A 14,023-nucleotide genomic window follows, 5' to 3' on the forward strand; every position below is an offset into this window, starting at 1 on the left:
ACACATTATGGCATGGAATTTTAGTTCCCACCAATTTCTTCTGTTCCTAATATTATTGTGAATGTCTGGATATGTATCTGACATATAAGCACATGAAGTGAAAGATGAAACTGGGTCACTTTACCTCAGTAACAAGTCCTAATATATTTTTTAAAAGTAGAAGGTGAGTGTACGTTTGTCAGGAGTGCCCATCAAAACACAGAAACCCAAGAATTTTAAAGGCAGCAAATCTGCTTAATCCCACTTCAAAACGTATCAGCATGGTTTCAACTTTATATCCAGTGTCCTGTAACAATAGGATCTTTATACCCACACAATACTTACTCCTGAAACCATGTGGGAAACTGAAGCCAGAGCAGGACCTGCTGAGGGAGCAGCAGATGAAGCTCAGAGAATACAAAAGATGGTACAAAAGCAAGGATGCCACACTGACACCTCACCCTGAACTAGTTTTAGTTCATTCAGCTGGTTGGCATTTTCTCACTCTTTTACAGGCAGAAGGAAGCAGCACAGGAGAAGAACAACATGAAGTATTATCACTTTTATAGAATATTTGAAAATAAAATAATGATGATAAACTAATAATTAGCAGACTGCCTCAGCTGTGGTCAGTCCCAATATCTGGCAGAAGGTCACGTGGTAGACAAAAAACTGCCAGAGAGGTAAAAGACAAATTGTTTCCATTAAACTCTGCTTGAAAAGTGATGGGAAAGGAAGGAAACAGGTCTATTACTCCTCCAGATTCACCCAACTGCTTTCAACACAAACTTCGTACTTCTCATTGCCCTCAGCACTGCTTTGAATTTCTCCTCATGCCACCCCCCTGCCATTACCCGAGCAGTGACCCAGCCATGTATGTGGGGATCAGCACCAGGAAAGGGGGTTGTGTGTCTGTGTGTGCCTTTCTGCTGTGGTGTGCACAACCAGAGCCTGACTCCAGGGCAGCAGAGCCCGTGCCCTACACAGATCCAGTCAGCAGAACCTTCCAGCCATCACTGGCTCCATAATGCCACATTTGGCAATTCAGTGCGCCGCTTCATGTTTTGGACCAGGTTCAAACATTTTTGAAGACTTTCCACTTATCAAACCTTCTCATGGTAACCATGATAAAGGTAGTTTGTCCATGCCGTAGGCACACCACTGACCACAGCCCGGTAAATTAGCAAACTTGGAGTTGTTGCACAGTCCCTGCTTCTCAAATGCAAAGCTACAGAGGCCTGCAAGCTTTCCTTCAGAACAGGAGTGGATTTAGTATCACTCATGTCCAATAAGAGTGAAGGTCCACAAAAAATAAGACCTGCAATAGACTTTCATTGCCTGGGCAAGACCTTAACAACCCAAGACCTCAAAACGAAACTTGTGGAAGAGCAACAACTGCTTAAGTTTGTACCTTTCAATACAGATTTTTGATATCTAAAGCAAGAACTAAAAGACAAGCTGAGAAGACTGCTGATATCTTTCACAGTTGTTCAGCAATTATGAAAGAGAACAATACCAAGAGACCCAAATGAATCCATCTCGCTGCACATATTGTTATGGAAATGCCCCCTGGGGAGTTTGGTCCTTCCCTGGAGGGGAATCTCAGGCTTGCTTGGGAGGATAACACTCACCACCTACTGCTAATGCTCTCCTGGGATTTACTGAGCGATGATGAGGAACTACAGCCCCTCGAGTCTGGCGGGCTGATGTCCTCGACATGAGGCAGGGAGGGATGAGAAGGGGAGAAGCCGCTTTGTGGGGAGGATGGAGTTCGTGCTGTGGAGCCTGACAGGCCATTCCCGTCCGCATCAGCCCCGGAGCTGCTGCTGCCCTGCCGGGTGGGGGTCCCTGCGCTGCGCCCGGACTCGCCGCCCTCCTTGGCCTCCTGTTTCCGCTTGCGGTACTCGAGGAGCGATACCTGGGGGAGGAAACACAGCCATGAGTCAGGGAACACACAGTACCAGGACAGGGGGAGGAACAGGCCCACACACTGTCCAAAAAATCTTCTAGGTCTGCAGGTAAAACTTGAAAAGGCATATTGGGATTATCGACTCTTGCTGCATCTGCAGGTACTCCAGGAAAGAACTAAGTGGTGCAAATTTAGACTGCCATGATCACCCTCCTTTTACCTTTTATGACCAATACATCAGTAGCAACATCCAGCTCACTCGCTTCTCTAACCACCTGGATTTTCACATTACTTCAGGAGATGCATATTCAAGCAACAAGCTTCTGTAACCTCCTTCCTCATAAAATCCTCCATACACTCTCTCTGGTTCACGACATAATCTAATTTTTTTCAATAGCTGTACATCCCCAAAACAGGTAATAAGAGTCTTCATCAAAAAACTCGTATCTTCAGTGCCCAGTTCATCTGCACTAGTTCAGCCACATTAACACTAAAAGCTTGGTGATGCCTTGCACAGAATTATAACTTGCTTAGAGCAGGTTCCTTCTACGGAGGCATTGCAAACTTCCAGCACTACCACCAAAACAAACAACTCATAGCCAAGGTAGAATGTGTTTTGGGCAAAGCAGTCTCAGATTTGTCAAAGACACCAACCAAAGATAAAAGCCTCAGAACACAAGGTCAGCGGAACCAAAACGACACAAATATTTCCAGCTGGGCACTTACCTTTCAGTGTGACTTCCCTCAGAGATATTATGAGGTATGGAGCCATAAAGGACTCACAGAAGGCAGCTCTGCTGAAGAATTTATCAGCTATGACTCAATGCCCATACAGAAGGTTTTATGATGCTAAAATATTGAACAGGGTACTTCCAAAACTAACTCAACATATGAAGGTTTTAAGTTAAATGTAATTTTAAAAGAAAAAACAAATTAAAAAAAAACAACAGACTCCAGAAATTGAAAGGAAATGAGATATTCCATTCAGCTGGGCCCTTACACAAGTGATCTGAGTTACCACACTCGCCATAAAAAAAATTCCAAGCACAGAAAAAGGCACTGATAATTTGTCCCATGAGTACCCAATTTTATCACAGCACTACCTTGACGTAACATTTTACCTCAGTTTTAGTCCCATAAGGGTCACTGGCCTTCTGTAAGAAACCAGTATGTATTTGCTTTTGTTAAACTATATTCCTGTGTTTTCAGTTTCAAAGAGCTAAAACTTAAATAACCTTCATCTTACTTTTGTTGCAATGTTATGGAAATGTTCTAGTATGTTCTGGTAAACAGCCCATGTTTTCTTTTGAAACATTAGACCCTCATTAGTAAGGACCTTTTTCATCCTGGTAAATAACACCTCCAGCAGCTGTACAGCTGCACTGTGTTATTGCTTTGGGTTTTGTCTCAGTTTAGCAACTCTTAATGAAAGCTTCCAGCACCTTGCCCTTTTTTCTGTGATCCCAGAAGAAGTATTTGCACAGTGGTGTCTTTTTTTCCACTTCTCACATCAAAATCTTGCCTAAAGGGTGTAACAACTGTTTTCACCCAGGCACCTGAATGCTTGGATAACTTGCCCAGACTCTGTTCTCCCTGTCTTTACAGTAATCTGAGTGGGAACAGTAAACCTCATGGCAAACTAAGAAGTTATTTTACAGGAGTACTTGCCTTCTTCCTTTGTGGTGGATTCTGGGGAGCAGCTCTGGTGCCTTCAGCAGCCCTCTCGCTGCAGGGGGACATGGACCCATGCACTGTCTCTTTGAGCAGCCCTGACTCGTGTCTGCTGAAATACCCTTCAGCAGGAGAGCTGCAGCATCCTGCTTCCGAATTCACCGGCTTCCTCTCTCCCAAAGGAGGAGACCCCCGCAACAGCCCATCCACACGGGGCATAGCGTTCAATGGGGAGAAGGCATACATTAAATTAAACTCTGTCCGAAAAGCCTGATCAGAGCTTCGTAGCAGCATCTGTGCTTCCCCACTTTTCCCTGGGAAGTTCATCTCTGAAGTAGAGTTTATGGAGGATTGTGGAGCCACATCAGAGGATGCAAAGCTGAGCAGCGACGGCCGTTCCTGGCAGGTGTTTGCACTGGAATCCAGGTACCCACCCTTCAAATCCAGGTCGGATCGGAGGCAGACCTGGAAAATCCAAGAAGGATATAGGAGGGGGGTGGGTAGTCAGGAAAAAGGTCGAGCAAGGGTAGGGAGAGAAATTTAAGTCAGAAAACCTTCTGTACAATGCCAGCTTCCCGTTTCTCCGTTCCCTTCTGATTACCCCTTTGGTTCTTTCCTGCACTGTTCTCCTCATTCCACAGGGGAATGACAGACTAAACAATGATCAGTTCAGCTGTCCAATACAGGATAACCCTTCCCCTTCAACAAGCTTTCTGCAGAAAGAGGATAAAGCTCAACACTATCCTCAGGCAGTTAATGAATTAAACTCAGCATTTTCAATTGCCTCATACATCAGAGGCATACTGCTCATACAGAGCAGTAGCCAGGAGAGAAAAGAACAGACCTGCTGTCCTGCTGTTTTATTAGCCAAGTTCTTGCCTGTCCCAAGTCAGCCACTACTAACTTCCTAACAATAAAATACCCAGGACCTCTAAGTCATTTGTTTTCACTTATTGTGAACTTTGGAAATCTCTAACAATAGTACATTCATTTAATTTTTACTGCATTTTTACATTTCACAGTTTCCAACAAAACCACAATGGAATAATCTTTGTGCTGTCAGAGTTTGTGGAGCACTAGGCAACAATACAACAGTATATTCATTTATCTACTTAAAGTGCCAAAAACCCTCCAGGGCAGCAGAATAATCATCTCCTTCATCACATTAATATGTCAGGATCTCAAACAATGAGTATAACTGACAAGATTTCATCCTCTTTGCAGGACTACAGTGCAAAGGGAAAAACACAGCAGCACCAGGCACCAGCTCTGCCCTCCTGCTGTTGCTGAGAACATTTCCCCAGCTGTATTACAGCTCCAAGTAATCCACCACATTGGAGATGAGCACATATTTTCTACTATGAAACAGTCACTGAGCAAGGTAGTTCATCTCATCTTTTACAACAGGTCAGGGTAAGGAAAATACTACATTTCACCATCTCCTCAACATTTTCAGTCTGCAAGTGTGTAGGTGGTAAGTCAAGGCTGAAGAGAGCAGGTCAGGCATACCACTGTGTGCTCGTAGAGTCAAAACTAGTGAATACTTTCCCTTCCCCAGCAGTCATTTCGCCACTATTCAGTAAATTTCACAGACCACTCATGGGCTGGGCTGAGTCTGAAATTGGTGATGGTAATTCCAGGGTCCCCAAATCTCTTGCCTACACCTCCGTAGCTGAGACATACTGGGTCTTTGCACTGTCTGATTCCCACCAAGGTTAACAAATGAATCAAATTCCAGTCTTCAATTTGTTTGTTTTGTTGTGATAACCCTGAAAACTCTCCTCAGCCTTACTGTGACTAAAGCTCCACCCTTATTCCCAGTGCCTGCCGCCCCTCCCTCCCCTCCCACCACGCTCCCATAGCTACCTCAGGTGACATGGACTCGGGCCTGTGCGCAGGGGAGCTCTCGGGGGAGGATACGTTCTAGAGGAGGGTAAAGCATCTTGTTATTCATCTGCTTCAAAAGTCAAGAGGCGATTACAATGTACAAAAGCACACAGGTTAGCAATGGCTAGTCTAAACAACTGGCCCCAGCCTGGACAGCATCATGGTTGGTTAAGTAGTTTCTAAAGCTTCCTGGAAGCACAGATAGGACCGGGTTACTGCATCTCATGATGCAACTTAGTACCCAAAACAGAGCACTGTGAATGTTAAGAAAAGCAGCAGCTACCTCTATATTTCTGATGCTGTCAGACAGACTTTGCACAATGAAGTGTAGAGAAAGACACTTATGGTTTTTAGTCTGAGAACATGGGAGAGAAGAAAAGCCTGGTTCAGTCCAGAAAGTAAACTAAGATCCCTCAAAGACTAAAATGACCTTTCACAAACATATTCTATAAAACAAACATGTGTCTTTCAGTCCACCATGGGCCACCTTTCCAGCTCAAGTCAAGAGAAGAGGTGTGAGCAGCTTTACAAAATATTGTATCATCTGAGCACCTATATCAGTGAAGGCAGTGTATGCATGTGACAGCACTGTTAAGGGCTCTTCCCAAGCACTCTCCTTTCCATGATACTGAGCAGGCCTAAAATAGAATCAGAGAGGCAGGATTCCCAGAGCCATGTTGCTATCAGAGAAATATAGCAGGAGTCACTGTTTTCTGCAAAGTAGAGAACCTCAGAAAACTGAGGAATCTCAGAAATTTATTAACAAAAAGTTCTGACAAACTCCACAAAAAAAGCAGAAGCATCATGCGTTTGGCCACTCTTATGCGTACGGAAGGGCCAAGCATCCTCTAAATTGCTTCCACTCTAAAAAGATCACAAAATTGAGTCTGAAAAACCTCAATCTGTAAAACCAAAGAATATAGTGGAAGTCAATGTGAAGTAATGCCACCATACTCTGGATTACTGAAAGCTGTTCAGGGAAAGAGGAGCCAAGGATGCTTTACAGCCTCTGAGAAATAGAATATTTGTACTCTTTGGAAGTGGCAGGGATTAAAAACCCCATTGGCACAGAGATGTGAATTGGGGGAGATGATTAAAGGCCACTGAAAAACCTGAGAAATTAGGAGCTACTCTGCAGAAATAGAAAAAAAAAAGATAAGACTAATGTTACTGATAGCTCCAGAGTGATGGGAGGCTGGGCTGTAGCAAAGTTTGACATTTCACAGAGCAGATCTGTCTAGAAGTGAAGTGAAGTGAAGTAGAAAAGAAAGGCAGCAGTGCTCTTGAGGCTGAGACTGTGATGCTGCTCAGGAATACATACTCAAAAAGGAAGGCCCTAGTGCCAGCTGTTTTTAGCACACCCAGTCGCGGGCAGATTTACCTCGAACTGTAGTGGAGTATTGCAGCGGCTGGCAGCCAGAGAGGGGATGGGTGAGAACATGACGCCGTAACCATTGCGCGTCTCCTCGTCCGCGGGCAGCGCCGAGCAGGGCGTGGGCAGCTGTGGGCTCCCCGCGCCGGGCACCGGAGGGACGGGGGGCGGGGGCGTGACGGGAGACAGCGGCCGCAGCAACTTCTTCACGTTCTGCTCCATCAAGTAGCGAGACTTCCACTTCTTCAGGGGACTCAGCAAGTCTGAAACACAAACTGAGCTGAGGACGCGGCTGACCCACTGACCATGAGCAAATCACATGCTGTCCTCTTCCCTCTACTCCCAGCCCACATGAAGCCCAGGAGTCTTCAATGCAACTACAAAAGACTCCTAAAAATGAAGTACCTCTGAGTTACTTCTACATCGATGTTTAGATACTGGTAACAGAACAATACATCATCAGGAACATGCAGTGAACAAGGAAAGGAAATATTTCAACTAGAAGTAAGCACAAGAGGGAGCTAGGGGAAAGGAAGACAGGAAAGGTTAAAAAGAGGAGAATAGGGGAGAGAGGTCAGAGGACATGTCATTGTGATTCTTACAAACAAATCAGAGCCAGCTCAGTTATCATTACCTGAACCTAACAATTCCCTATAGGCTACATCAATACAGCCCAAGCACATTTCCACTTCCACAAAGGATTAAAGCCTTTCCCTCTCTTCAAAATAATAATCTTTTCTGATGCTTAGTTAAAAAAAAAAAAAAACCAAACCAAAACAAAACAAATCACCAGGAAATTCTACAGGTTAGGTTTTGCTTGAGATGTACATTTATTGGTTCTGGCATTCTGTTCACTTCCTATTCATCTAACATTCCAATAATCAAATTTGTATTATCTATGTGATGTCTAGCTTCTGGCCTGTCATCCTTGGAAAACTGATCCCTGACTGGGCTGATCTGCACTCTCTTTCTCTGTAAACTCAGACACAATACTTAACCATTCTACTGCTTTACTCACAGATTTTAGCTTCTCCATCCTTGGGACTTACTTAGTAATTTGTTTATCACACACATGCCTGTAAGACTTTGCTACATCCTCTTACAGCCAGCAGGTATTTAGTCGTCCTTCTAACAGCATCTTGCTAAAAAGAGATGATCCTGGGCTCTCTTCCCTCTAACCCATCTCTTCTGTTGTACAAGACATCCCAGAGCACTGAGATTGATAACTGCAATGTTAAGTGATTATCTTTTCACAAGAAAATACTAAGAAACTTTACAGATGCTCAAGCTAGAATGGGTCTGCAGAAATTTGAATGAATGACAAAGCAACATTCTCACCTACCCATAAGATGTGCCATCAGACAGCAGGACACATCAAGATGTCACTTGTACAGTTGCCTTTGGTATTCAGCACCTTCCCCAGTCTGACTCCAGTGCCCATGCTGCCCTGATGGTGCTGAACACTTACCTGTGTCATCTTTGCAGATGCTGGAGGAGCTGCTGTTGTCATTGCTTTGGTATAGACACTGGGTTCTGTTCTCTGGCGGAGCTGCTGAGGTCTGAGTCATCCCCTCTTCCAGGGCTTGTTTGATCCAGCGCTGAAACAGAACGAGACTGCATAAACGTGAAACTCCTCGGGAACTTTTTCTGCAGTCCTGCAGGATGCACTCCAACTCCTACACTTTGTGTGAGCAGGGCAGGCTGCTCAGCAGCCTGGTGTTACCTCGCTGGTGTGTGATCGGGTGGGAGCGCGTTAGAACACGGCTGTCAGCACTGAGCCCACCTACAGTGGTGGGGCTGTGCCCTTCCTGACACGGGTTCTGGGAGCAGCAATCATCACCAGACATAAGTAAAGAGCAAATTATAAACACAAAAATGCAGGACAGTGGCACCTAAAACTATTAAAACAATAGTAATTTAAAAGAAAAGGGACGCAAATATAATGAACTATGTACAACCACTGATTTTTGCATAAAAGCTGTTTCCTGCCAAGGAGAGCAAATTTGAGCAAAAAAAAAAAAATCTGATTAAAATGCAACCAGCAGTTTTCAAGGAGGGTAAACCAAGAAAAGAATAATAAAAGCAAATCTTTTCTTCAGCTACTAATAAAAAAGGTAAGGCACAGTAGTCTTCTGAACATGGACAATTAAGAATGTTTCACATCTCACACAAGCAAACATGAACTGAAGCTTCAGCAAATCAGCTGCTGCAATGGGCATGCTAGCCCTGTATCTTGATACAGACTGACTCCTGATGGCAGGCAGGAATCTTTGCTTATTCTGCTATAAAGGGAACTGCCACAATACAAGGGAAAACACTCAGCTGATCCAGTGAAATGACAGCAAATTGAAGAAAAAAGGCAAACAGCAATTTTCATTTGTGCAGTTTACCCAGGGGACTCACTGTACCAGATTCCTCTTGTCCTAGAGAGGTTTAAAATTGTACTTTTACCTTTCAGGAATCCACAGTTCATCTGCATGCCAGCAATGTGTATCCTATTAGAGATACACGTGTGTGTCTTATGATTCCTCAAAGCTATCATGAAAGTACATCACAAACTCAGTGGCCACAATCCTCAAAGTGAAAACTTCAAAGCGAGGATGAAGAGCAGGTGACAGGATCTATTTTGATGCCTTCACTACTGCACAGCAGACGCTTCTTCTTTGTTCAAATGTAACTCAAGGGTTTCCACTGTGGCCGCCAGCAAAAGGGAGAAGTGGCAGCCAGTCTGGAGCACCTCTACCTCAAACGTGGCATCTGATCTGACAGCCAAGTCACTGCACAAGGTGTGATTAACGTGTGAGCAGCTTACAGTTCAGTTTCCTTGCGAGGTTCAGACACTGCCATGCTTTGGATGCAAACTGACATCATCAGCTGAGTTTTTTGGCACAGTTCTCAGTAGTTTAAAGATGAGGCCTGCTGACAATCCAAGAAAATATGTGATCTATTTCAACAGCCTTTATAAATCAACCTCCTTGGCTGAGTAGTCAAAAATAGACAAGACAAAGATCAGGCCTTGAGAGAGCGTATCATCAAGTTCTGGACCATTTCTAGACCTCAGCTGGTTGAAAACAAAGTGTTCCCTGTGAGTTTTCTAAGCATTCCTGAACATAAGAAGCAGATTTCTAGATCTCCAGAGTGTTAATCATAAAACCATCAAATGCTAAAAATAATTTTCCAAGAAAAATCCAGGGAACTCCTATTAAATGGATGAAACCTCTCACTAGAACAGCTAACAATTATTTACATTCAAAAAGTAGAAATCTAACTAATTATTCCTGCAACATCTGTTCTGGACACAGCAACTTTCAATACTTTATTAACTATATAATGGAATAGATACCCTATTTAAGTTTTCAGATTACAAAACAAGGATGCTAGATGACACCATTAATAATTTCCCTACTAAATTGGGAAATGGATAGAGAAAAACACGACACAGCTTAGCAGAGTCTAGAACAATCACTTCTATAATTACAGGCTACAAAATGAATGGGTTGTTCTAACAAACATACAAAATAATGAACTGAACATGAGTTTAAATCAACCTGTCACAGAAAACTCAGCCATACTGGGATGCACAAAATGGGTACAGGTCAGAACACAAAAAGCAACATTTCTGCTTTGAAAACGTCCCAGCTGCAACACAATGCCCAGTCTTGGGCACAACTTCAAGGAAGGTGTGGACTAAACAGAAGTCATCAATAGTGAGACTAGTCCACTCCCTGTCCACCAGTGAGAATTATCATTTGACTAGAAAAGAGTCAAATGCAGCAACAGATTGCAAGAATTGTTCCATGACAATAATTTTCCCTCAATTTTGAGCTTGCTGGTTGTATGGCAACTGCACCAAGCACAGAACTCCAAGTAACTCTGCCAGCTTTGCTCTGGATGTTTCTCTCTTCCCTGGGGCTCAAAGACACTGTTAAGGTTCAAAAGAAGCTCAAACCTTGCAGTTCTCAGCTTAAAGATGCATGAGGAGGCTGCCCAGGCACACAGAAACAGACAAGGTGTTGTCATACACCTACATATAGACCATGAAGAGCTTTACCTATGAAGGAAATACTGAAGAGACTGTTAGGGCATGGCAACAAATTGGCTGAAAGTGGAAAACAGTAAAGTCCAAAGATTCTCTCTGGAAAAATACCCTCAAACAAAGGAAGGAAAAGAAACCAGGACATAGTACCTGAAAGCCACCAAGACAGGGAGAGCAGGAAAGATTCCTGTGTAATTGTTTTCAGGTAATCACACAGGAACTGGAAAGTCTCTGAGCAAAACCAATAGGCATCAGGGAAGATAGATACCAATATAAATCTGACTGAGTGAACTACCCTGCCTTCGCTGCAGATGGGTAAATACTGGCATTTGCTGGTCATCTCTGGAGGAACTAAATCCTTAGCTGGGCCTGCTTCAGGCTTCCTGCATGGCTTCAAGAATCTGCTATAGACAGGCAGTCTGTGATGCCAAGCAAAGAGCTGTGGACTTACTTCTGTGAACAGGCCAACTCAAAGCTTTTAAACCACAAAGGCTCTCCAAAGACAGTGAATCTTAACTGAGGCACTGGATTCTTGAGGTCCTCTGCAACACTGTCCTATCCCTGCAACGCCAACCATCCTCTGACTGTGAAAGTAGTAACAAAACTTTCTAAGGGGAGCAATCAACACTCTTTGAATTGTGTATGCTGGATAATAAACAGCCAGAGATCTGAAAGTAGGTATTTCTAAAAGGGCAGTCACAGAACAGTTGTTCTACCACAGCAAAAGGCAAGGATGAAAACTGAACTCTGGCAAGGAGGTCAGCACTCATAGCCCGGACACTACATCAACACATTAGCTCAGTGGGAATACATGGAAGTAAACCGCAAAAGGACACAACAACTTTACAAGAGGCCAGTAAGATGTGCATACATTGTGTAAAGGTAAGACACGAGCAAACATACCTTCTTACAGGAGCTGTAAATGCCATCCAACAGAAAGGGCCTTCGACGTCTCTCAGGGTTGAAAGGTGAACCAAAGCGGATGTAGTGTTTAGGTGTGGTACAAATCAGTGGGGAGTGCACCAGACCTGGCAACATATTCAGGGTAGTTGCCAAAACTGTTGGATCTGTAGTAATGCGCAGAGGACACTCAATTGGACACTCCTGCTTTTCTGCCTTGTCGTTCAGCCACTCGGTAACAAGGTACTGAAGGAGGAAACACACGTCAGTGCAACCAGCACAGGTGAAGAAGAAAGGCAACATGGCACAGTGGTGTATGGGAAGCAATGCCCAGGTCAGCCCACATGCTAAAACCTCCCTCCTTCTCAACAGGAAGGAATTCCTGTGTCAAACCAAATTCTCACCTGACAGTTGGAGACACAACCCAATGTCACAGAAGTAGCTCGATTTTATGCTCCATTCATCTTATTAGAAGATTCTCCAAAAACTTCATCACCCTGTTCAAAACTAGTTTCTAGACACAAAACTAAATGTATTAACAGCTGATTTATGCCAGTATGGGGCAGCTGCCTGCTATCTTCTGCAATTTTTCCTCCTTTCCAACGTTATCCTAGCTTGTACGTGACAGTTGCAGTCACATTCCTTCTTGGTCTTCAATTCTAAGATGAAAGTTAACCTCTTTGCTGTACCCTAAATGAACACCTGCCATCCCAACCTTGACCACTTGATTATATTTACCTTTTTTGTTTTGGGGTACTTTACTGCAGCTTTAGACTGGGATCCTGTAGCCAGGATAGCAGTTGGGTCAGATCCTGTCAACTGTCTGCCTTCTCCTGGCCCTTCCACATTGCTGACATCTGTTGTGGTTACCAAGCTGGCAGTGTTTCCTTCCTCTGGGACAGCCTGTGTGAGTTCAGCTTGCTGGGAACTGGCTTGTTTCTGCCTTCTCAGTCTTTGTGCTGAACTGGTCCGGTATCGAGAGAAGCGACTTTTTGGTCGGGGCCTGGAGGGTTTTGCTGGAGCTGGCTTAGTCACTGTTTTTTCGGGGACAGCATCCTACAAGATAAACTGTCATTAGTCTGAGCACCTCTAAGAGTATTCCTTTTCTCTGCATACAGGATCAAGAATTGAGATTTATTTATTGACACTACCTGACTCTCAAAATCTTGTTGGACTCTGTGTTGGTTCATAAGATGGCCTTGGGGACCCTTCAACACTGGCACATTATCGTTTTGTCTTCTGCATTCTTAAAGGACAGAACATGGGTCTTTAGGAAGAAAGCAGCAATAGGAAACTTGCTGCTTGTCTCCAGATAACTGCTCTTATTCCTGACCTGAGCTGACATGGAGCACTCCAGGCAAGTGTCTGAGCCCTGCCATGAAATGGGAACACATGCATCCAAAGTAGACTGGGTCAAAAAAAAAAACCAAACAAACAAAAGAAAAGAACTTTCCATCACTGCACTTACGCATCCAACTTAAGCTCAGACCAGTACAAAAGGTCTGGAGAAGGAGCTGGGCTTCTTCAGCCCAGAGAGGACTGAGGGGGATGTAACAGCAGTCTTCCTACAAACAGCCTGAAGCCACTAAGAAGATGCAGTGGTGCACCAATGGACATAAACTGAAATGAGAGGTTCAGACTGGATACATGGCAAATTTTTTCAGCCTAACAGTCATGAACTGGAAGAGGTGCAATCTCCATCCCTGGAGCTTTTCAAGAGAAGACTGAGTAAAACACTGGTCAGCCTGGTCTAGCTTCAGAGCTGTCCCTACCTAACTCAGAATGGGCTAGAAAGCCCACAAAGCTCCTCCCCACCTGAATGCTCTTACGATCAGAAATACTGCACTTGAGCTTCGTACAAGATAGCAAACAGTTCTATCTTGATCTTACCGCTACTTGGGAGGACCGTCGTGTGTTCACCCCAGTACTGCTGGTACTGTTAGAAACAGGAAGAGGAGGAGGAGGAGGAGGAGGCGGAGGCGGAGGAGGAGGAGCAGCACTCAGTGCTGAACTTCCATCTTCAGTTTCAGGAGTCTCTGTTTTAATTTCTTCCAGCTCAGGAGCTTCAGAATTGACATTGATTTCAGCATCAGTGCTGTTACGGTCTGATGGTTGCTCTCGTCTCCTCTTTCTCTTTTCTAAGTTCTCAAACATGTGCATGATGGCTTCTACCTTCCTGTCTTCCCGGGACTACAACACAAGGGAAAACTGAAGTAAGCATGGTAAATTATGGACATAAACAAGGCAAGAACAGATATGGGAAGCAGCA

At 44.2% G+C, this 14,023-nt stretch overlaps 1 protein-coding gene across 1 annotated transcript in view; it reads right to left on the reverse strand.

The window, feature by feature from the left end:
• Positions 1-14,023, reverse strand: part of SETD5 (SET domain containing 5) — a 65,100-nt gene that overhangs the window by 7,089 nt on the left and 43,988 nt on the right. Inside the window, exons 14-21 of the mRNA XM_041718822.2 lie at positions 13,645-13,944; positions 12,493-12,810; positions 11,758-12,000; positions 8,287-8,416; positions 6,828-7,081; positions 5,426-5,482; positions 3,557-4,024; positions 1,611-1,897 (exon numbers count right to left, since the gene is read on the reverse strand). Coding sequence (XP_041574756.2) covers positions 1,611-1,897; positions 3,557-4,024; positions 5,426-5,482; positions 6,828-7,081; positions 8,287-8,416; positions 11,758-12,000; positions 12,493-12,810; positions 13,645-13,944 — 2,057 coding nt within the window. The remainder of the gene's footprint in view (positions 1-1,610; positions 1,898-3,556; positions 4,025-5,425; positions 5,483-6,827; positions 7,082-8,286; positions 8,417-11,757; positions 12,001-12,492; positions 12,811-13,644; positions 13,945-14,023) is intronic.

This window comes from Taeniopygia guttata, chromosome 12, assembly GCF_048771995.1.
Source record: "Taeniopygia guttata chromosome 12, bTaeGut7.mat, whole genome shotgun sequence".
NCBI classification, from domain to species: domain Eukaryota; kingdom Metazoa; phylum Chordata; class Aves; order Passeriformes; family Estrildidae; genus Taeniopygia; species Taeniopygia guttata.